This window comes from Colossoma macropomum, unplaced genomic scaffold (genome assembly GCF_904425465.1).
Source record: "Colossoma macropomum unplaced genomic scaffold, Colossoma_macropomum, whole genome shotgun sequence".
Lineage (NCBI taxonomy): Eukaryota > Metazoa > Chordata > Actinopteri > Characiformes > Serrasalmidae > Colossoma > Colossoma macropomum.
In genome coordinates, this window is record NW_023494794.1 from 12,506,567 (window position 1) to 12,530,578 (window position 24,012).

Sequence of the window (24,012 nt, forward strand, 5' to 3'; positions counted from 1 at the left end):
ACGTCCCCTTGAAGCACCAATCGCCGAGTTGCCGTCGTTATAAAGACAGACAACATTGTGGTGCCTATAAAGGCAGTCGCGCTGCACTTGCAGGAAGAATTTGGTAAGTGAGGCAGTCGATATAGTTTCTGTCAGCAGTAACTTGCCAGAAATGGCGTTTGCATCCTTCGGGCGGTTTCTCTGTTTGGTTCTGGTTAGAGTTGTGTGTAATACGCCGGCCTCGTGTATATCACTGGGAGGTTGTTAGGGGTTGTTTATGACTTTCTGTTCTGACAGATTACCTTATAACTTGGCCAAAATATGGATAAGCTTTTAAATATTATAACGTTTGGTCCTTCATTTCCCTCATCATTTTGTAGGCTCGTTGAAATGTTTTCTACTGAGGTTAAATGTTTTCGCCAGTGTGTTGACTTTTTAGACTGGCTAGCAAAGAAGGAAGCAAACATACTAAGGAAAAAAGAGTAACCTAGGTTAACTAACTCTAAGTTAGCCTCGATTATTCACACTGACGTTGCTGTTATACGGGGTGTTGTTTTGTTTCACCCAGGTATTAGCTAACTCCTGCACGCCTGCATGTAAAAAATACAGATATAGTTTTAGCTCAGTGTTGAAGGTTTGGCTAGTATGTGCCCTTCAGTAAGCTAGCTAGCTGGCTAATGATAAGAATACTTGTTGTTTAGCTAGCTAGCTACGTAAGTTCTTGTTCCTGTTTGAGCACACATCTTTTAAGCTTTTAGGCTTGTAAGGCTATAACGTCCTGTAAGGCGTAGCTACGTGTATAAAATATGTCCTTCATAAAGATTTGCCTTGCTTTTTATAACACGTAAAAGATTAGGTAACCTAACGTTAACTGTTTGAAATAATTACCCAAGAGAATGCACGAAATACGTAAAATAACAATTATTAGCTAATTACGTTGCTGCAGCATCAGTGTTATATATCAGTGTAGCAAATTTAGCAAAGAAGAAATACTAAAACAGTCTTATTGGAACTTGTTAAATATAGAAAGTGTAGATGTTCATAGAGAACTGTGGTTTTGAGAAAACAGCCGTTGCTTGGCAGCAATATAAGGCATATAAGTAAAACACAGCAACAGTACTTAGCAACAGTATTGTATGGTAAATATACAAAATAGAGCATATACAACAAAAAGCTATCTTGTACAACAGTATTACATGGTATATTTGCAATGTACATCATGGGCAACAAAAATGCAGCTTATACAACAAACAAGCATTTATACAGTAGGGAACAGATTCTAGATTATTTCAGCAGTCTTTTGAGAATTGAAGGATTTTTTTTCAGTCAGAAATGTTAAAACCTAATCCACATTTATTTCTGTAGATGATCTGATGGTGTCCAACAATTTAGACAGTATGGTTTTTCATATTATGCAGTGAAAAATGTATTTGCTGAATCACATGCTTTTGTCAAAGCTTCTTCATGAAATGGTGAGAATGTGCTGGTCTTGTCCTGTGTCTGTTATATTTTGAGTGAAAGTCGTTTAAAAGTATAGCATGTTTGAATCAAATAAGAGGTTGCTGTGTATACAGTTTATTGAGCAATTTATTAAGTCTGTGTTACTTTAAGTTCTTCATAACCCATGTGAATATATATATATATATATATAGCCAGAATTTCTACAGGATTCTTAGTAAAGTTCTAGTAAATTCAGACAATTATTACAGATTACTACACACGTATTACAGATAATGAGGCAGTACTACAGAAATATTAGAGAAGGTGACAGTCTTATAGATTATAATAGACAAAGCTCTAGCACTATGAAAATCTTATAATAATACTGTAGTGTTTTTGGGTACAAGAGGTGGTGCATTCCTGGAGTTACTGAATAATAATTTATTGATTTTGAAAGGGTACATATCCATTGTGCATGACTTTACATATGATTAATTCATGTATTTCATTCACTTCGCTTCTTCATGGTGAACCATAAAGTTGCCAAACAGTCATGACACATCCCTTTCAAATCTCTATATTTGGTCATCTGTTCCTCTTTCAGAACTAAAGAGTTTTTGTCTTCTTCTTTAATGTTTCCCCATGTCACTAATGCTGTAAGAGTTACTGGAAGAGTAGACACTGAGAATGAATGAAAATGTGTGTGTAGGAGAACACTTTGACATACCAAGATATACATCACTTCTCCACATAATAAGTCAAGATTTCCTTTTGGGACATACCACTGCAAGGAAATCTTGACTTATTATGTGGAGAAGTGATGTATATCTTGCAGATTAAGGAAATGGGGAAAATGTCCTGCATAGTAAAAACATGACTTGCAAAGCACTGCAAATGCAGCCGTGGATTTGTATGCTTGATAGCTAGCTAACCGAGAAAACATTAGATGTGATTCATCTATACAATTGGCTGCCTTACTATAGGAGTAGTGGGAAAGCAGTAGTCCCTCTTTATGGCAACTAATCATTTATTATTGCATTCAAAGTGTTGAAGTTCATTTTGTCGCACAGCAAACCAACAGCAGTGTTAATACTGTAGCCCCAAAAATGCTGTCACTTAAATCAGGAGTGTATTATTGGACCTGGAGCAGCATTAGCATTAGCATTAGCATCTATGAATTTCATAGGGATTGGCTCAGTGGTGCACATGTCCCTTGTAGTACGCGTTCTGGACCATGCTATCTTTGCTTTAAGGGAACTTTGTTCCAGAATCAAAACTTGTGCCAGTGATGGTATAAAAACAGAGCATTGACGTTAACAATGCTGATTGGCTGATTCAAGAGGGTGGTCATGACAGCAGCCAAGCTGTGTCGTTCCATGATCGCGTTGGACAGTAATTTAAAAATCCTACCTTTTTGAAAACAATCACTGGAAAAATAATTATTATAATAAAGCATGAGAAACATCTATTGGGGAAGAATATATATTTTATCAAAAAAAGGGTAGTTTTGAATGGAAGTCTATGAAGAAACCAGACAGAATTTATACTGTTCTTCTGTTAATGCTAGCCAGATACAACCGACCAGTCAAACCTCGCCCCTGCTTAAAACTCTCTTGTGTGTCAACACTGGGTAGTCATTAAGCTACAGACGCTGACTGTTGACATGCTTTCTGAGCTTTCCAACAGAAACAGATTCATTACCTTTTCTCATTTCATTGTTAGTAGTCAAGGAGATGAGTGAGCTAAGCTAAAGTTTTGTCGAAGATACTTTAGGCTTTAAGTAGGATAATTGCATCTTTTGTGTTACACCCAAACGTTCCATGAGAAAATCGCCGCCTAGTTTCCATACAAGGAACAAATTCTCTTCTATTATGTAAAACGCTACCAAAATGGCAAAATTAAGCTAAAAATAGTTTGAAATTAGCATAGGTTTTATGGTTTGATATGCATCTCTTCTCAGAAGGCTTTAGCTTTAAGGTGAGATACATGAGGTTTTTCCATTAGTCATGATAGTGCAACCTTACCTATCCTCTATCGCTTTCTGTTTCTTTGTCGTGCTCACAAATTTTGCACTAGACGACTGGGAAAGAAATCAAGGAAAGAAGGCAAGAAAAACATTTTGGGATGCCCCTTGTCATTAGTCACTAATTGAGTTGAAGTGCCACCTGCTGGACAAAACCCAGGCACATCTTAAGAGATTGTCTTATTCAGTTTGAATGCGAATTCAATCATGGCAAAAGTTTATTCAATATTATGTGTCATGAAGTTCAGTATTTTGTATGTGTAATGAGAATCCCTTTGTTTTTGCTTTCTTTGTCTCAAAGGATGAACAGCATTACGGGTAAATGGAAGGGAATGGCACGTCCATCTTTGATCTCCTCGGTGGACTCCACATTGCCAGGAATACCACGGCAGGTACTGTCCGTGTCTATGGAACCGAAATACCAGTGCCAGCAGTGTAAGGAGGTTCTTAGGAAGCCCTTCCAAGCCCAGTGTGGACATCGCTTCTGTGTATCCTGTTTTAAGCAGCTCACCAGGTACCCAAGGCTCTCCTGGCCCCCTGCTCTCCAGAGCTTGCCACCTCTCTTCCCAGACAGGCTTGCTCAGATCCACCCAGTTCTCCTTCTTCTTGCTCAGACCCATCCAGTCCCATCCTCCTCCTCCTCCTCCGTCATCACCCAGCAGCTGGGTTGCAATTTACTGCCTTTATCCAACATTTGTGGCTGAAGATGTCATCACCATATGCTCTTTCTTTGGTGAGCTCTGCAACCATGAAGTAATGTTATTTTAAGTTAGTGATGTCAACATTCAAATTGTCGCTGTCGTAAGAAAACCTTGTATCTTCAAAGCGGTGAGAAGGTTAAAAACATTCTTAAAATTCTTGAAAGTAATTTTGGACCATTTTGATCCACCTGTCATTAAATTTATACAATGTAAAGGGCAGTTGACATTTTTAAGTGGTGTAAAAGAAAATACAGTAATATCCAAAACAAATGGGAGTTAATAGGTTTTCTTATGACAACAACATTTGCGATATACACAAGATCCCCACCACTACAAGTTCAGGAGGAATCTGTGGTTTAGTTCAATTGTAACAGCTCTAGTGGATTTTGGACATAATGTGGATGACTTTCATAAGGAGTAGAAGGAGCGGAACTGAGCAGAATGGATGATATATATTTATTTCTTTATTCATGCTTATATTCATTCACTGATTCATTTGTTGAAACATTTGGGAAAAAGTCCTATGACGCAGTTTCACCAATGAGGCAAAAATATACCCAAAGGAGATGCTAAGAAATGGGTGCTGAGCTATACTTGAAAAAAAAGTGGGTCAACAGTTCCTTGCTTTTTCTAGTCTTGTTTTGCTCCTGGAAACTGAATGTGCAGATTCAGTTCCACTTTTCAGTTTTAGCCTTGCTTTGCCTGTAGATGCTTTACATGCTGTCTTTAAATGTTTTTCCACCTTTCTTCTTATTGCATTGCAAATCCTGAGCTAATTCAGCTATTAAGCATCTCATGGATTGCTTTCAAGTATGGGACAAGCATAGTCCTGATTCGTTTGCATCAATCACCTGTTTTATCCCAATCAGCTCCGGCCCCATACCCTGTGAAGCCTGCCGTGCCGAGGGTATATTTGAAGTGGATCTGTCTATGCTTAATTTTTGTGAGGTAGGAACGCTTTTCTCTGAATGATGTCTACTCTTGAAATGATATAGAGCATTCCATTCCTTCTACTGCTCCTCCATTCTTTAGTTACACACATTATGGCAAGAAATGTACTTTCACTATGTCTGTACTAAGAAAAAAAAAACACAGAATGACCAGTACATGCACATGGTTAATCAGCAACAGCTTTTGCAGAGTTGCAGACTTAGAGCAAGAGTAAATGACTGCTGTGTTTAACCTCTTTCCTTCAGGCATTTCCAGACAATGCTGCTCGGAGAGAAATTGATAGCTTGCCTGCAAAATGCCCAAATGAAGGCTGTAGTTGGACTGGAACACTGAAAGACTATGAGGTAAAATTATCAAAGTGTCCCCTCACTCCCAGCTTGCTTTATGTTTATATGGCTATTTCCTGGCAGCAGTTTTAAGGAAATATAAGCCAAGTTATTTATTCAGCGTGTTTAGTTAGAGCTTATTGTTTAGTCAGAGACTGCAGTTTAACAGGTTTCTCTTGCTTAACCATAACACCCGCTCCCAGACTGTCCGCCGCCAAATGAGGGCGGAAGCATTGAGCTGTGGGGGGAAGGGTGGAAAGTCCCAAACTGTTCAAGCCTGAAACGAAATAGCTCTGGAAAGCACCCACACACGCAGCTTAACTAACAGCTGTATATCAGTGTGAGAAACTCTGTTGTCAGAACCTCAGATAAATCCCCCTAAAAAAATGATTGAGATGAACCTACTTGTTTATGTGATTCAGCCAATCCCTTTGCTGTTCTTGTTCAAAGGTAAAGATAAAAAGATCCATGTCACATTTAAAAGCTTAGGTCAAAAAAGAACTGTGGAAGTAAAAGTGAAGTGAGGGAGGTTTTTTTTTTTATGCTATCAGCAAAATATAACTTGACTTTTGGTTGAGATTAGATCTCTGGCAAGAGCAAAGGCACATCAGCTTTTACTGCCATCATTATGAGAACTCTTGATTACTCAAGTGCCTCCTTTATTCTATGAAACTTCACTCATATGTGCCTTGGTGCGGTTATATCAAGCTGGAAATGACTAACCGATTACCTTACTATGAGTAACTGCATGACGAATATTCAGAGCAGGGTTTTCTTACCCTTAAAATTTAGTAAGACAGTCATTTCATTCTAGTTTTGTGAGTCATTCTTACCATGTGATTCTGTCATACTCCACTTTATTCCAGAGGTTTTGGTGTTTTTTGGGCATTACTGATTTTATCTTGATTATCAGTTTCATCACTCCACTATATTCATGTAGTTGAACCCACCAAGTAGCTGTGTTAGGTTGAACCTGTAGTGTATGACTCGGTCTATAAGAAATGCGGAAATGTGGTCAAACTTGTTTAAACTTGCATGAACATGACGTTCAGGCTGGTTTGTTGTTGTGTATTGCTCTGCATGCAAGACTGCAGTGTCATGTCGCAAAAGAATCCTTGCAAAACCTTTCATTCTAGATGCAACTGAATATGTTCTTACTAAACGTCTAGTTGTTTAAGCAGTTGTTACTTCTGCCTTTCAGTCTACATTAGTTGTTAAAGGCTGCAAATGAATGTTTTATCCACATCTTCACATTTGGCTTGAACAATGCATATAGAAGTGGTATACTCTGAATTCAAGCTAAACAGGAAATTGTGCAACCAAAAATAACAGCCTTTGTGCTTATCAGGACCAAGCTTTGTTCAAATGTTAATGATTGCATTTGTTTCCTCTTTAAACCCAGTACTGAGTTTTGAATTAAAACAAACTTAAACCTGTTATACAGTTCACACCAATCTAAACTGCTTTGAGCTGAAGTTAACCTTTACCTAAAAGTAGGGAGAGTGCAACTATTCAAGCTTCTTTTCTTTTCATGACCAAAGCAAATGAAAGACCATAGAGGCTTCTTGTTGATATTTTACACACTGTAAGTCAAACTTTCCATTTAGTTTTTACTGGTGCCCTGCCCTTACCCTGTTTGATATATACACAAAGCTGTAAATCACAATGGTTTTCAGTTAGACACTCCCAGTAGCATTATGTCTTTGCTACTATGAAACTTGATTAGCCTAAAGGTGCAGTGTGTATGATTTAGAAAAATATATTAACAGAAATGGAATATAGTATACAAAACCATATTTTTGATAGTGTATAATCACCTGTAACTACGAATCATTGTGTTTTCATTTGCTTAGAATGAAACCTTCATATCTACATATGAGACAGGTCCACTTCCAGCAAAGCCTGGCATGTTGTACTGCCATGTTTCAACAGTAGCCCAGAAGAGACAAACCAAACACTGGCTCTAGAGAGTGCCTTTAGTGGTTCTATGGCATCAGTTGGATAACACAGAAAGAAGACAAATCAGTGGTTGTTGCCAGTGCTAGCTAGGGTTGATGCCATCATTTATCATTAATGACTGATCGACATCATGATGTTGAAGCAGCAGCCCAATCTAGAGTTCTACAAGGGTAAACAAATGCATGTGCATTTAACACATTCTTCTTTAGCATTCTTGCAGCAAAATGGATGACACAAGACTGACTCTTTGTAATGTCTGTGGAACTTTTTTGTGATGGGTGAGAATTTCAAGTATTTAGCTGGTACATCACCATTCTAAGCCTAAGAGCTTGCAGGGAAATTAATGAGCCCCATCAGGATCAAACACCAGTTGGCTCTAGTTTTAGCTTGTTAGCTAAATCTGAAGGGGCAGTCTCAATCAGGCCTCCTCCTCATGCACCTACAACAGCTTACCGTTTAAACTTTCAATATTTTTGAATATCTAAACAGATTTTTAAATGTACTGCAAAATTTTCACTTGTGCTGCTGAATTTTTTTAGCCTGCTAGCACCAGTGCTTCCATCTGAAGAACTAAGCCTGCAACACTGTGTATTATGACTGTGAACTACTTTTGATATGTAAAAAGGTTATATTACAGGTTATCCTATTTTAGAAGATCCATTATTATCGGCCTAAGTCCTTTTTATTTTCTTCTGTTTGTCATGGTAAACTGAATATCTGTCAGTAAAAGTACTGGGCACTGTATTCCTCACCATTGTTGGTGCTTTCTCAGCCATGGACCTAGTTTGTTAGCCAAATTAATCACGGACGACAAAACAAAAGCTGCATACAGAAGCTCTTGCTGCCTTTTGTCCCATAAGTGTTGTAAATACTGGGGCGATTTTCTCCTTTTAGTTTTAATAAAATGTATAATTACGCATGTCTACGGTTCCTGCCATCATCTCAGGAGTTCCCATAATACCTCAGATTTACATGTTGGCACATCATCCATTTGGGAGCTAAAGACTTTGCATAGAAGCTGATAAGCCCCACCTAACACTACGCCAGTTAGCTCTAGTTGTAGCTTGTTAGCTCATCAGAAGGGGCAGTCTCCTTCACTCAAGCCTCCTCCTCATGCATCACAAATGCCCCCTGTTGTAACTTTGTGTATTTTTGACTAATAAAACAGGCTTTCACATTTACTTTCTGCGCTGCTAAATTTTCCCTTGAGCTAATGAATTTACTAGCCTGCTAGAACCAGAACTTCCACCTAAAGAACATATGTGGCCCTGTTTAATGTTCACATTATGTAGAGGTTCTTTAAACTTTAAAAAGGTTCTTCACACTGACATTTCCCTTACAAAAATGGTCCTCTAAAGAGCCATCAGTTAATTTATTTTTTTTTGGTGTGTGTGTGTGTGTGTGTGTGTGTGTGTGTGTGTGTGTGTGTGTGTGTGTGTGTGTGTGTGTGTAAGCATTTTGTGTTACGCATGAAGACAAAGCTGAAAGAAGACATAAAACTGTTTGAACACACTGTTCATTAAGTTATTGCTATGAATATTGAATGTTCCTTCAAGAGAAAGCTTGTCAAAGATCAAGAACTTATCCTGTTCTCCAAATGTGATTAAATCGTGAGCTCAACCCATCATTTTTATAGATTTATTTTGCATTTGCACAAGTCACTTGTCTTGGATATATCTGCATTAGAACCAGGAAGTTGTGCTTCAAAATGTGTTTGGTATTCAAAGGATGTTCTGAATAAACGTAAAATGCCTAAAAATGTGTCATCGTCCTGTGTTTGGAAAGGCTAAATCACTAAAAGCTTTAGTGATTGCACCATTGCACTGTGATTAAAGCTAGTGATAAACTGCTGTTAAGCAGCAGGTTTCTCTGTTCTAAAGCTATCAGCAAGGTTGTGGTATGCACGATTATAAATGATGGGATGTCTTGGGAGTTTCTTGATTTGATTCAAACCTACTCGAGAATAAGTCAAACAGCTTAATCCATTACAATGGATTCAAAGACTACAACTCATAGTACCCCCTATTGGCTAAACTATTTTTCTCATTACTCTTCTGCCTTAGTTTCGTGATTGTCTCATATGTTTTTAGGTTTTTGCTTGTCACATACAAATAAATACGAATTTTATTTTTTATGTAAACGAGCAAACAAAAAAAGAAATATACTTACTAATTTGGTGGCCTTTTATTGTTACACTGAGAAATCAATAGTAAGCCCTTAACAATCAAAATTCCACTTTGCACACACTAAAGGCAGCATTATGCTTCTTCTATGTAGTGAAAATGGAAAACACGGTAGCATGCGTAAAGCTCCAGTTCCACATGCTTTTGTCCACTTACCACATTTTACTGTCCAATAGAGATGCATTGTTTTTTTTGTTGGAGCCCAGTATGATAACGGAAAATTAGCACCTTATTGTGGATGATGCTGATATCATAAGCTGATAATTTAAATAATTTTAATTTACTCATGTTAATTTTTCACATTAATTTATGTAGATAATTTACATTATTTACAAGTCCCTCTTATCTAAAGCCATTTGCAAGAATATGTGAAAGCTATGACAGTTCCTAAAAATGCAGAACAGGGATATGGAATTAACTGATTACAACAACTAACAGTGAGCCCAACGCAAGGCTGTAAAAAAAAAAAGTCATAGCCATCTGGCTAAAGGCTGCACACTAAAAGAACCCCAGCTACAAATTACTCTGGTATTTTTAAAGACTGGAACTTGTAGTGGAGCATGAACTTGGCTTTGCGTGTAGTAAAAAAAGCTAAATTAATTATGAAAACATAACTAAACAATGATCTTAAATATTCACACTCCATATTATCATTTTGTCTTCATATCTGAAAAAGGCAACTGTAACTCAACAGCCTCTGCCTTTCTGGAGCAGTCATCATAAAAATGGGGGTAAAGATATGTAACACTATTTGTTGTAAATCGGAAACTGATTTATAAAACAAATCTTAAAACGTTAGTGACGAAAGTCTTATCTGTCAGAATTCATGTCAGTAAGTTACATTACGTGCCTTCAGCGCACATTGCAGGGAAACTCAAAGTGGCCTATGGAGGGTGCTGTAGGGCTCTAGAACTGGGGTTCAAATTTGAATTCATCCAATCAGGTTGCTCTTGCTTGACTAAAATACATTCCATTTTATTGCTCGTCTGTTTTTATTAGCAGTTCGTGCCACAGGCACAATATTATCTGTAAAGAATCAGGTGTTAAGCAGAGTATGCAGACACTGCAGCACCAATGTGCTGCTAGAAAAAGAGGAAAGCATGCTCTCATGATGAATTTGCTTGTGTGATGTGGACCATCGCAACTTCAATTGTAAACAGACCAAGACCCTTGATTTTTGCCGGAACATGGTTCAGTTGTTTGGTGCAGACCCGAGTATGGGTGGAGTGTTCACACATGTCAAAACGGACCAAACTAAAGAGAAAGTTTGATAGGTCAGCACTAAAAAAGGTATGTGTGAAAGCGCCCTAAGGATCTCTGGCTAGCTAACTGTAAGCACCGTGTGCCTGTGGCTGCATTGTCACAAACTGATGATGTTTAATTTAGCCTACTTCTGCTCTGTTAATATTTGTTATTATTATTATTTTTTTGTTATTTAAAAATGTTAATTTTTTTTATTTATTATCAAATTAACACTTTTTTTTTTTAACTCACGTCGATATGGCTTAAAATGCTGTTACCGGCCCGCTATGAACTACGCCCCTCCCTCTTTGCGGCACTACCCTCTGTTGGTCCGAACTAGGCCTGTGGACCACTACAGGGTGTTTTACACTCAGCGTTGTGGCTTAGCGTTTGAGAAACCCTGCTCTAGAGGAAGAGAAATTCCGACCACTGGTGACTACACGTTTCAGTGTAAAGACAAAAATATGGCATAATTTTCAGTTATCTTCGAAAATTTTTATATTGGACCGATAATTACGTTTTTCATTTATTGCAAAATAATATATCGGCCACCGCTTTATCGTGCATCCCAGCTGTCCAACATGTACATGTAATTGTCATAACTACTCTGAGGGCAGTTTTTTAAAACTTACCATGGACAGACCCAAAGCAGTTGAATGTTTCCCTGGTTATTGCGTTAACTGTTGAATTAGTTTACTGGTACAGCTTATGTTTTAGCTTCCACAGAAGTTCCCCAAAATTGATCAAAATTACTGACAATAGTTGTAATCTAGATAATTTCATCTTGTGCGTGCTTCCCCAGGTGCAGCACGAAGGCCGATGTGAGTTTGAGCGTGTGAAGTGTGAAGCATGTCAAATGTTTATCCTACTTACCGACAAAGACCGTCACAATGAGAGAGAGTGTGAAGCCAGGACTCTGAACTGCAAGTACTGCAAAGTCTCCTTCAGCTTCAAAGACATTAAGGTAAATAACTACGAACGTCTGATGAAGTGCTGTGTCTATCATTAACACACATACAGTAACCTCTTTTACTTCAAAGCTTACTGACAGCAGCTGAGGCCTTGTTCACAAAACAGCTATACAGTGTGGAATCAAAGTGTATGTAAATATGTAAAAATATTCTTATGCATTTTCAGTCTCTAGTACAGTCACGCCAAAGGCAAAAGTTTGCCAGTCAAATTGTTTTTGTTGATTTTATAAATGAAAATAAGTTAACACATCCTCTACAAAGAATACATTTTAACACATTGAGAATATGTCTGTTTGTTCCCTGTAGAAGATAACTTAGTTAACTTATTTTCTTGACTGCATATGCTTGCAAATGTTTTATTGTGGCTTTGCAAATACTGCAGGCTCAATACATATAAATATTTTTTTTAAACCGAAGAATTTTTTTAAGGCAGATTCCGATTTCTTTACAGTCATATTGGTCACAATATAAATATATTAATAACATCATTAAAATGGGCTAACCATTTTAAAGTCTTGCAAAAAAAAATGAGTTGCCTATTTAAGTAACACAACTCAGTGTTACCGAGGCAACTTGCTACTTAGCACAAAAAGTCATGCATAATTATGCAACAACATTTTGGTAAAGGTGTAGCAGCAGCATTTAGGTACAGCACAAGTACACTTAATCAGCTCACATTGTTTATTTTTGTTTGTTTTGTTTGTTGCAATTTCTAGTTTAAAGGGAGGAGATCTTTCCTAGGAAGGAATTGTTTAGGAATCTCTGATGAAGCCATTTTCTTGTATTATTCATTTTTTGTTTCAGGCTCATGACGAAATTTGCCAGAAATTTCCCATCCAGTGCAAAGACTGCGGTAAAAAGAAGATCCCCAGAGAAAAGGTTAGTAGGTATTACTTTCAACCGTTGCCGGTTTTGTTCCTTTATTGAACCCGTCATTTTGAAACACAAAAGGAAACTCCCACACCCTCACACACCCCAGTGTGTGGGTGGTGTAAATGTTAGTGCAGGTCTCTGAACTATGAATGTTCTAGATTGTATAGTCAAATATGTTCCTTTAAGCAAAGCAGGCGTTGTTACTAGTCATACTGGTATGCTTAACATATTAGCCACATTCTTAACCTTTTCACACACAAGGCAGCCTATTGCGACTCTGAGCATGCATAACAGACCTTTATCAAAGACTGTCATTTCTCTTTTTTTCTCTCCACAGTTTCCTGAGCATAGCAAATCATGTGCAAAGTCCAAGTCAGCGTGTCAGTTCAGCGAAATTGGCTGCAGGGCGGTGGTGTGTATGCCTTTCTCATAACATGCATGCATAGACGCTTAATCAGTAGAATTTTTTATGTAAAGTACTTCATGTACTTTGCTTGTAATTTGTTTACTCACCCTTTAGCATTGCCCACAAGGTTTCAATTGGCCTGACCTATACTGATTCATCACTGATACTGATTTATCACTGATACTGATTTTAGGAGCTAAAAATTTTTGTACTTTAGTAGTTCTAGTTAAATAGTGCTTTTTAAATATTTTAGCAGTAGGGACTTCTCAGCAAATCCATCTAACTGTGAATATTAACTTAATTATTTGACAAATGATATCAGTTGGACCTTAGCTTCAATAAAAGAGGTGATTGTGATTAAGCTGTCAACATATATCCAAGTAATGCCTGGCCCGCACTATTGGATAATCAGGTCGATTTGGGGTATAGAGTGTGCAGAATTCGCTCTACCCCCTCCAGCCCTATTTAGAATTGTTAATATAAACTGAAACACAATATTGATGTCATGCGTGAAAGATTGTTAACCAACGAGAGCCAAGCATCATCAGTGGTAAACAGAAGGAAAAAAATCTTTTTTTATCCTAATCGATACTGAAAAATTTTTTTGGATAGAGTTAGGTCTTCACTCCAGACCTGTTTGTCCTGGGAGACCCTACCAGGAGCATATTGCTCCCAACAACTTAGCTCTGAAGATCCCTAGACCACACAAGCCCTTCCACCATGTGGGGAAAAAAAAAAAAAAGTGGGTAATGACCAAAAGTATGAGATCGCGAATACAAGCGGCGGAAATTAGCTTTCTTTGCAGGGTGGCGGGCTACACTCTACTTGATAGGGTGAGGAGCTCGGTCATCCGGGAGGAACTCGGAGTAGAGCCGCTACTCCTCCTCATTGAGAGGAGCCAGTTGAGGCGGTTCGGGCATCTGATCCGGATGCCCCCTGGACGCCTCCTGGTGGGGGTGTACCAGGCACGGCCTACCGGGACAAGACCCCGGGGTCGTCCTGGGACCCGCTGGAGGGATTAGATCTCCAAATTGGCCTGGGAGCGGCTTGGGGTCCCCGGGAATGAGCTGGAGGAAGTTGCGGGGGACAGGGTTGCCTGAGATTCTGTGCTCTCCTGACTGCTACTGCGACCCTATCTGGACTAAGTGGTTAATGATGATGATGATGATGATGACGCTGTAAAAAACAAAACATCGTTGCTGAAAAACATGTATCTCCATTTTTTTTATTTTTAGTTTTCTGCATCATTGGAACATGGTGGCTGTCCTTTACATCGAGTGAAAATTTCATGATGAATGGACCAATAGAAATGCTCCAAAATGACTTGGAATAAAATCTCTTCACATTGACTTGCGTTAAATGTAAAGAATGTTTTTGCCCTCTCCTGTAAAGTTACCCTTTTGGAGATACTTGTTTTTCTTTGGACAGCGATGATATTTCCTTTCACTTTTACACTGCTAAATGCACACATAACTAGCAGTAATGTGTGCTGTGCTGTGGTTTGCTCACAAGTAATTCTGTGAGATCTCAGGTTCTGAGGGACAGGACTGTTGGTTTGGACTCATCGTTGTAATCTGAAAGCATGTGGAGTTTTATTCTGAGTAAATCTTGTAGTGTGGGAGCTTTGATGACTGAAGGGTGGCTAAGAACAAAAAAAGTCAGTGGAATCAGTCATTATGTGTAGGGTTATGCACATTTTCAGCATGTATTAGGATTTTTAAAGTCCTGTAGTATGGGCCAGGCATAAGACATACAGTAGCTTTGCATCTTTAAGCATGCACAAATAACCTCGCTTTTGGTTAAAATTAGCATCTAAGTGTTTCTGATCTGTTGGATTGTTGTTGGTTAACTAAAAACTGAGATCCAGGTTACTGTTAAGCTCAATAACTTGCCTTGTAAGGCTAAATCACTTCTTCTGCTAGGCTGTGGAAATAAACACTGGCAGTCTACCAGCACCTGCACGTTTTTTTATTTATTTATTTATTTTTTTTAACCCAAATTCAGTTGGCAAGTAGATATGTTCACCATATAGAACTAGTCTTTTGTTATCATGTTGCAGTGCTACCTAATGCCTAACAGTTCACCAGCAAGGCAACTACAGATGATTTGATTGGATAAAATGAAGCCATTTAAACCTCATAAGAAATGCTAACATAAAAGGCTTGGATTCCAGCATGTTTTGTGTCCAGGGATGGAATTAATTTTTCTTTCCTGGACAGACATCTAAAATGCAAGATGATCCAGAAAAATTCTGGACGGGTGGCAACCCTAACTACAGCTAAACCAAATCACAAGTTCTAGCTTGCTAGCTGGCTGACTTTTAGTCTCTTAAACTGATACAAAATCCTCCTAAACACTTAAAATGACAAAACAACACTTAGATGACAATTTATTTTACAACGGCAACATTAAGCATCCAATAGGAATATGAAAATAATGTAATTATGTGTAGTAATTAATTAGGCCCGTTGGGACTGGCAGAACACCAGCCCCAGCTAGCCTAGGTTGTAATTACACCAGATAACTGCTGTTATTATCTAGGCTAGCTGGGGCTGGTGCACCAAAGGCTTTTATGAAATATCCATGTATGCTTGTTCTGTGGAACAGAGGGCATGAGGAAGGAGGGTTGTTCTCACGAAACCTATGTTCCACAGGTTTATCAAGGATCCAGTTACCTTGGGGCTTAGCTGTAATCAAATGAGTCAGTTAATGAGCCAAACTAGACGTTCCTAGCATGCATGGCATTCTGGCATTCTTTGACTACTTAATGTGAAAAACATCTGAATGTTGAAACATGCTGCACTATTTTTATTGCACTTACCGGTAATGCATGACTTGTACCACTTTTTCAGTATCAGCTAGTCAAAACCTCTTTGAATCCATTTGAATAGATTAGTTTATCTTATCCCCTGCATAACTATTCATATAGCTCCGCTGTGGGTTGGAAAAGTCCCCACCTAGATCTCAGTAAACATTGTCACATGCTAAAAATAAATGACTGATTCACTCAACACAAAGTTTGTTTTGGTGTGTCGGTTTTCCCCCTTTACGGAGAAAATCATCTCAGTATCATAGCACAAACTGTGCTGAATTTTAAGAACAAAACTACAACTGAACAGAAAAAGCAGCTTGAAATAGCGCTGTAGTTAAAGTGCAGAAGCTATAAACTAAAAATGAACAGCACCTACTTACTGCAGTCCAGCTCGATCCCAAACTGTATCCTCTTCTCAATGCCCCTCCCAGAATAATCCCAGTTGAAATATACTTTGGTGAACTGCCATCTACTGCTGACACCTGACACTGCAGGCAATGAAAAATCATGAATACCTCCCCAGTTGCAGTTCCCCCCATTGGTTGATGCTGTGTTTATGGCTAAAATGTTCATAGCCCATTCATTTTTGCGCAACATGAAGGAGAATATGTAGCGTTAGCATGGATTTCTTCCACCCTTGATTAAATGTCATATAAATAATTGTAAAGAATAATTCAATTGTCTTTCCTTTTTCATGTGCAACTATAAAAATACAAGTGGCCAAATTGGCTTATTAGCCACCTTATTTGCTAGCTATGTTTAGTATCTAACATTGCTTGTACTGTGAAATCCATATTGTGTGCACACAAATATCTGCAGTTACACAGAATAAATATTTAGACTTCAGAAGCTACATGTTCTTGCTTTTTATATGCTTTTTTTAATGAGGATATTACAAGTCATTTATGTTTATTAGTCTTATAGTAACAGCCTATGTAATTCTAAGGGATAAAGAAAGGTTGAAAACTGGTCATGGTCAGGTTCAAATGTGTTATGACTGTAATTTGGTATGTAAAACCCACAAAAACGCAATATTAACTGTTTGTACCCCTGCAGGTTGACAATGGCAAACAGCACGAACACGAGCAGAGCAGTATCACTGAGCACCTGCGGCTCATGCTGACCGTGCTGTCTTCTGTGCGCTTGCACTCTGATGGGCCAGGAGAGTGGCAGGAGGACTCTGGTCTTGGGCTGTACCGCGGACCTGAAGATGCAGCTCCACCAGGGGCCCACGCTGCTGCCCACAATGCAGCGGGAGGCCCCGGTGTGCAGCAGAAGATGACAGCACTGGAGAACATAGTGTGTGTGTTGAATCGAGAGGTGGAACGCACCGCCCTCAGACTGGAAGCTTTAACGCGCCAGCACCAGTTGGACCAGGAGAAGATCGAGAACTTATCCAATAAGGTACGACCTTTCCACAGCAGCGGAAAATGCCCTACGCCTCCAAATTATAGAAGAGCAGTTCATTAAGCCAGGTTTATTGTAGTGTTTTTTTCTTTTCGCACAGCTGATGTTCCGTGTGCCTTTTGGCCATTCCTTAGAGGGCACCACATCTTCGCGTAGGTAATGACTCAAAGCGATGCCAATGGAATACATTCGATTAAAGATGGTTTAAGCAGTTAAAGCAGTTTAAGCGTTTTGGAATGTAGGGTCTGGTATAAATGGTACAGGTATAGAATAAAAAATTGAAACACCGGCAGAAGACCATGTGCTAGGATTAGTTCATGGTCGGCCCTCAGCACCGGATGAACCCATGGATTCCATTCAGTCAGAATTTTGTTTTTTAAATTCAGCACGCACTTTTTTGGGGGGGAATTTTTCCGTGAGTGGCAGAAAAGCCATTACTGTCTCTGCCATAAATTTATACATCCTTCATTGTTCATCCTTTGTTATAACAGGTGTTTCCATTTTTTTGTTGTATTACCTGTTTGATCAGTATAATTCCATTTATGATGCTCACTGCATGTTCTCTGCAAAGCCACCTGAGCCTACACTAACGATGACACGTCTCCGTTAGCATCTGTTCCATCATTGGTAACCATCCAGCTTTATGTCATGGTCATTTATAGGGAATAAAGTGAAATTTCCTCAGTGACAAGTGCTCATGCCCATTTGCTCACGCCAGATGATGGTCTTTCATTCACTCCACAAGTTATTTGTAGAACACAACATTTAGGCAACTCCTGCATGACACTTACTTCAAAGCATTATAGGGGCATTCCAGCCTAAAACTAGTATTTGTTATATTTTGTAGTATTTTGTATTGTACAGTGTGTATAGTTTCCATATTTTTGTGTCCATCATTGTTCTCTCACTGCAGTACCCAGCATGCATTGCGCGAATACATCACAATCTTTGGGAATCCCGATGCCACTCAAAAAATGTTGACTGCTAGCCACTGATCTAGATGCTAATAAATATATCTGTGATGCTAGTTAGCATTAGTGATATAGCACTAACCTTAATTAGCCATTCAAAGTTTTTCTTTGTTAAAGAAATAATCCAACCAGCTAGACAAAAAATAAACAAAAATCTAACAGCCCCCCAAATGCCCATCGCAAAGCACTTGTGGTCTTTCAAAAAAATTACTTCCACCTTAAAGACACCTCATCAGAAGAGTTTTTTCCTAGTCTTTAAACCAGGAAATCTTTAGAGACTACTATCGTACTGCTGGAAAAAGGCAAGTAGGCATGTTTACAACAGATGTAGCCAGAGTGCACCTTAAATACCCACAGATGGGGTTTTATGCTTCATATCCTTGTGCAAAAAACTTGCCACTGTATTAATAAAAAGAATAGGAGAGTCAGGTGTTTTAATGAAGGTGTGCTGGAGTCAGTGAGGAGCTTTCTGCTCTAGACAACTGGAAAGAAACTGAACATCAGAGGGAAAAAAAAGAGACGTGTCAGCAGTGTAGATGCGAGTTTTGACAAGTACAAAAGTACTCCCAAACCAGAAAATAAACATTGATTCAGAGAGACTCTAGTTACCACTTTTTTACCCCTTTTGTGTATTTTAAGTATTTCAGAGCTACATCTCTCTTTTCTGTAGCTGACCAGTATACATGCTAAAAATGCCAATTTCAGAGAATAATAATGTTTTGCAGAGGATTTTGCAGAATTGTGCAGAGAGCTCTGTATTATAGTCTGGATCTTGAGCTAATCTTGCCTTGGCCTATGTGTCTGTGTGACAGGTGCGTCAGCTAGAGCGAACCCTGACCATGCGTGATTTGCAGCTGGCTGAATCTGAGCAGGCTCTACGAGAACTACAGTTCTGCACTTACGACGGTGTGTTCGTTTGGAAAATATCCGATTTCTCTCGTCGCAGGCAAGACGCGCTAGCTGGCCGTTCCCCCGCCATGTTCTCACCAGGTGGGTTTACCATTTATCGCAGTTGTTCTGAAACTGGGGTAGGGCTCGTTTATATAAGTAACAGACATCTACTGATCATTTTGACCATTAATCAAGTAATCAAACTTTCAGTCGTGTTTTGTCAAGTAATCACAACAGCCCTAAAACTGTGTTTAATTTGTCCTAAGCTCCAAGGTGGTGTGCCAGGTTAGCCTGGAAATTTGTTGCATATAATGAAAAACTATATAACGCTTTATGTGTAAGCTTGAGACAGGTATTCATTATTTCCACTGATCTGATTAAATCAGTAAGTGTTGGAAACAGGCTACAAGACAGTTTCATCCAAATGACCTTTGCTCTTATGCTGCATTCTGGTGCTCATCAGCGGGGTCGTGCATGCAGATCTTTAACTAAAAATGCAACATAACCCTCTTCTTGTCTGAAGATACCATCAGAACACAGAAAAGAAATCATACTATCATACTTTTCTTTGCTAAATTAATAAAATATCCCTTTTTCCCTTAATGCAGTAACAAAAACTGACATGTTTAATCACGTTCACTGCCTTGTTCACCATTTTCTACAGGTGTAAAGTGTAAAGCGTGTTGTACGTCACATCTGATAAATGAAATCATCCATAAGCCCACTTCAGAAGTAGGCGTAGTAATCTAGAATCAATATGAATTAATCTGATCTGAGGTCAGGCCTCTAACTCAAGATTGCTTTGTGAAAAGCAGAATATCAAATTCACAAAATCACTGATTTTGGATTACCCACCCTAGCTTTAGTGTTTTGATGAACCAGTCTGTTGATCGTAATTATAAAGTTGAGGTTTCATTTTCAATCTTTTGATCAAAATCCGAAAGCAGTGGCAAATGTTAAAAGTTTCACTTTCTGTTTGCTTCAAGGACTAAATTCCCCTTTCATTCACATATACAGCTTTCTCTTTTAAAATGATGTGTAGTGCTTCAGTGCCTCTTTGTCTCTCAGTCTGAAGGGAATCTGACTGATTGTTTTGTCTGTTTCAGCCTTCTACTCCAGCAAGTATGGCTATAAAATGTGTTTGAGGCTGTATTTGAACGGAGATGGCACAGGCAGAGGTACACACCTCTCACTCTTCTTCGTGGTGATGAGGGGAAAATACGACGCTCTGCTCAAGTGGCCTTTCAGCCAAAAGGTGACTGTAGATTCTTCACCTTTTGACTTCATCCATCTCTTTCACATTTGTTTGGACTGCTGTCTGGTTAATGTGCTTCACTTCTGGTCAGAGAAAGAAAAGTGGGAACATGCTTGAAAAACCACAATATGTCATAGAATAAATACAAATTAACATAAATATGGTAAAAACAGGAATTTCTTTTTTCAAAGCAGTTGTTAACATCTTGTATACTAGTTTGAAAAACAGAGTTTCAGATTTCTCCTCAATGTTGCCAGCCATCACAGGGATTTGATAAATTCCAACACCAGCAAACTTGATTTAACATGAAGTATTGATCCTCCAAACCAGGTATTGGACGATAACTACTATTTAATACTGGCGTTCCTTGAGGGGAGGTTTGGCAGTGGTTAAACACGCAGACATACATAAAATAACTACTTGTCGTAATAGTGTTATTTATATGTATTCAAATTTTAGTGTTTTTTGAGCAAATAAATTCTTATTGCCTGGATAAATAGCTTTTTAAATCTGTTTTTCCTCAGACGCTTAAAACGTCTGCACAGTACTGTACAAACTGTCACTTTTCTGTATTAATGCCACCTGAACATTTTATAACAAATGAACCAACAGCAATGGTCTACAATTACATGGAATAAAATCTTATGTTAAATTACAGTATAGAAGGAAAACACATTCTTAACTTTAAAGCTACCGTTTCAGAGATAATGTGTTTTCTTACGACAGCAGTATGGTGACGATTCTGGAAGACATCTTCACATTTCCTAGAGCTTCTGTTAGAGACTGGTCAATAGTTTGCAACTGATTTGGCAGTTCACTCTGTAGGCTCCTCTTTGTGAAAATACATAATCACTACACATTCCTCCTTCCTGTGATATCACTTAAGTATTTGTAGAGATTTCTTATGTTTATCTCATCTGTTGTAAACTCACTGTTTGATTAGGGGGAAGTAACAGAATCCTTTTCTCTCACAGGTAACTCTGATGCTGTTAGACCAGAATAACCGTGAGCACATCATCGATGCGTTCAGACCTGACATCAGCTCCACATCTTTTCAAAGACCAATTAGTGAGATGAACATCGCCAGTGGCTGCCCACTCTTCTGCCCCCTAGCTAAGTTGGCAGGCAAGAGTTCCTATCTGCGAGATGATACCATTTTCATTAAAGCAATAGTAGATCTAACTGGGCTGTAATGAGTGATGCAACAGACTAAACTGTGTGTGTGTGCGTGTGTGTGTGCGTGTGTGTGTGTGTATACATACATACATTTTTATACACACATATGATAAATATAAATACACACACATGCATACATTATATACATACATTATATAATGTTTGTATGTGTGTGTATTTATATATATATATATACCATCATTAAGTACCACGTGCACCACATCATTGTTTACCATGCTATGAAACAAAATATGTATGAAATACAAATATTTATTAAAATCAATCTGCCTGAACTATGATCAGGACTGTATAGGTGCTCCTGAAGATTTTAATTAGCCTGATCGGACTAAGCCCCTTAAGCTAAAAAAAAACAAAAAACAAAACAGCTCTCTAATTTAATACGTCTCATCCATAACACAGTATGTAAAAGACGTCTATGTAGATAGCAATATATGAAATATCTGAGAACTGCCTGTGAAAGGCTGTGGTGAAAGTATAAACGTGTGTGTGTGTATATATTTATATATATATATATATATATATATATTTATATTCATATTTATATATATATATATATATATATATATATATATATATATATATATATATATATATTTATATATATATATATATTTATATATATATTTATATTTATATATATATATATATATATATATATATATATATATATATATATATATTTATATTTATATATATATTTATATATATATTTATATTTATATATATATATATATATATATATATATATATATATATATAGCCATATAATGATATTTATATTATAAAAAAATGATAGTTTAATATGAGAAATTTAAATGTACATGTACAACATCAGGTGATGACTCATATGAACAATGATAACAATAACAATAATAAATAATAATAGTAATAACAATAATAATAATAATAATAATAAATACAGTCACCTATTTCAAGATTACTTAAATATTACATATTAAGTATAATAGATGTAAAAAGAGGAGGTGGTAGTAGAAGAAGTAGGATACATTATCAACAGATCAGTAGATCACTGTGCGCTTGGACTATTTCCTGAATAATCTAGGGTTTTAACAAGTAACTGAGGACACTGACAAAACTTCCTTACCTATTAGTTAGGCTGCTGCATAGCTAGCAATGTAACTTCACTGATGCAGGGAAAACGTTTAAAAAATGTCGGCTACACCTGTGGAAAGTGATGCACGACGAAAGTCTTGTCTAGTGCAAGAGCACTTTACACTGTAGTCTTCTAGGAAGACAGTTAAAAAAAAAACAGTGGTGCATGACCACCTGAAGAGACAGCAGTTCATAGAATGAATGGTGGTGTTATCTGTGCCATTTGTTTCTCAAGTTGCTGAGCACACTTAGCAAGAACGACTAGGAACTACTCGATTTGACAGGTCCTAGCGAGAGCCGTGGCGTTGGTTTACAGTAAAGGCCAGTTGTATTAGAAATATATGCATAAAAACCTTTTCAAAATTAAAATTTTTTGGGAGGAAGGCTAACCAGGCTATAACCTTTTTTGGTACATTTTAGCAGATTCATATTTTAAGAAATTATTTGCATTGCTGAAGATAAAACTTTTTGTTTGGAAAACAGTAACTAAAACACAATTATTAATGTAGTCATTACTTGCAGCCCTATAAGTAACATCTTTAACATAGACATTCATAACAAAGCTTATTTGAATCTTAAGATATAAGATTAATACTATATTATACTAATGCTTATTTGAAGGTTGGAGAGCCATGCTTATATACCTGTAGACGTACTGAAGATGTATTGAACATGGAGTGTGTATACTTTGTTCTTCACTGTGCCCCCGCTGACCCAGATAAACTGTTTTGTCCGTAAAAACAAGAAGCTACATGTGTTAAAATAAAAAAAAAGCATCAGCGTATCGATCAGTGATTTTGCAAAGTGAGGATCAATAGTATTTTTCTTTATGCGTTTATGCTTTGAAAATTCAAAACCCAACAAAAAAAGAGAGGAAAAAAAGAATTAATATTATAATAAACCATGCATTTTTTGGGCACAAATTCTTGCAATACTTTCAAACTTCAAAAAAATCCCCAAATAACTTGGTGCACTGCATGTGTGTGTGTGTATATACACACAAAAGTAACCCTCAACTGAGCAAAAAAGTGAAATGTTACCTGAATAAACAAGTTAAATCATCGCAGGGCTTGAGACTTACTCCCTTATTTTACAGTGATTTCAACAAATAATATTTCATATATCGTGCAGTGGCAAGTGATATCTGAATGTTAACAGTGTTATTGTTGATTGCATGTATTTTTGAGATATTCATAATATTCGAATTATCACTAAACATTCCTGACCTTAAAGGGGAATTCCACCGATTTTCTACATAAATATCTCCATAATTTAGTAACTGAGATGTAAGCAATGAGAGCAATTAGTGATT

The 24,012-nt window shown here is 37.6% G+C and overlaps 1 protein-coding gene across 2 annotated transcripts; it reads left to right on the forward strand.

Annotated features, from left to right (window-relative positions):
- On the forward strand, window positions 1-22,084 carry traf2b (Tnf receptor-associated factor 2b). Of its 2 annotated transcripts, XM_036580207.1 has the most exons (11): window positions 1-103; window positions 3,744-3,956; window positions 5,013-5,091; window positions 5,340-5,438; window positions 11,607-11,768; window positions 12,580-12,654; window positions 12,986-13,060; window positions 16,923-17,270; window positions 19,057-19,234; window positions 20,242-20,390; window positions 21,365-22,084. In XM_036580207.1, the coding sequence occupies exons 2-11, from the start codon at window positions 3,745-3,747 to the stop codon at window positions 21,581-21,583; spliced, it is 1,596 nt and encodes a 531-aa protein (XP_036436100.1). In that variant the 5' UTR covers window positions 1-103; window position 3,744; the 3' UTR covers window positions 21,584-22,084. The 2 variants fall into 2 exon arrangements, with proteins under 2 accessions (XP_036436100.1, XP_036436101.1); XM_036580208.1 differs by lacking the exons at window positions 1-103; window positions 3,744-3,956 and adding an exon at window positions 4,062-4,175.
- Window positions 22,085-24,012: the final 1,928 nt, after the last annotated feature.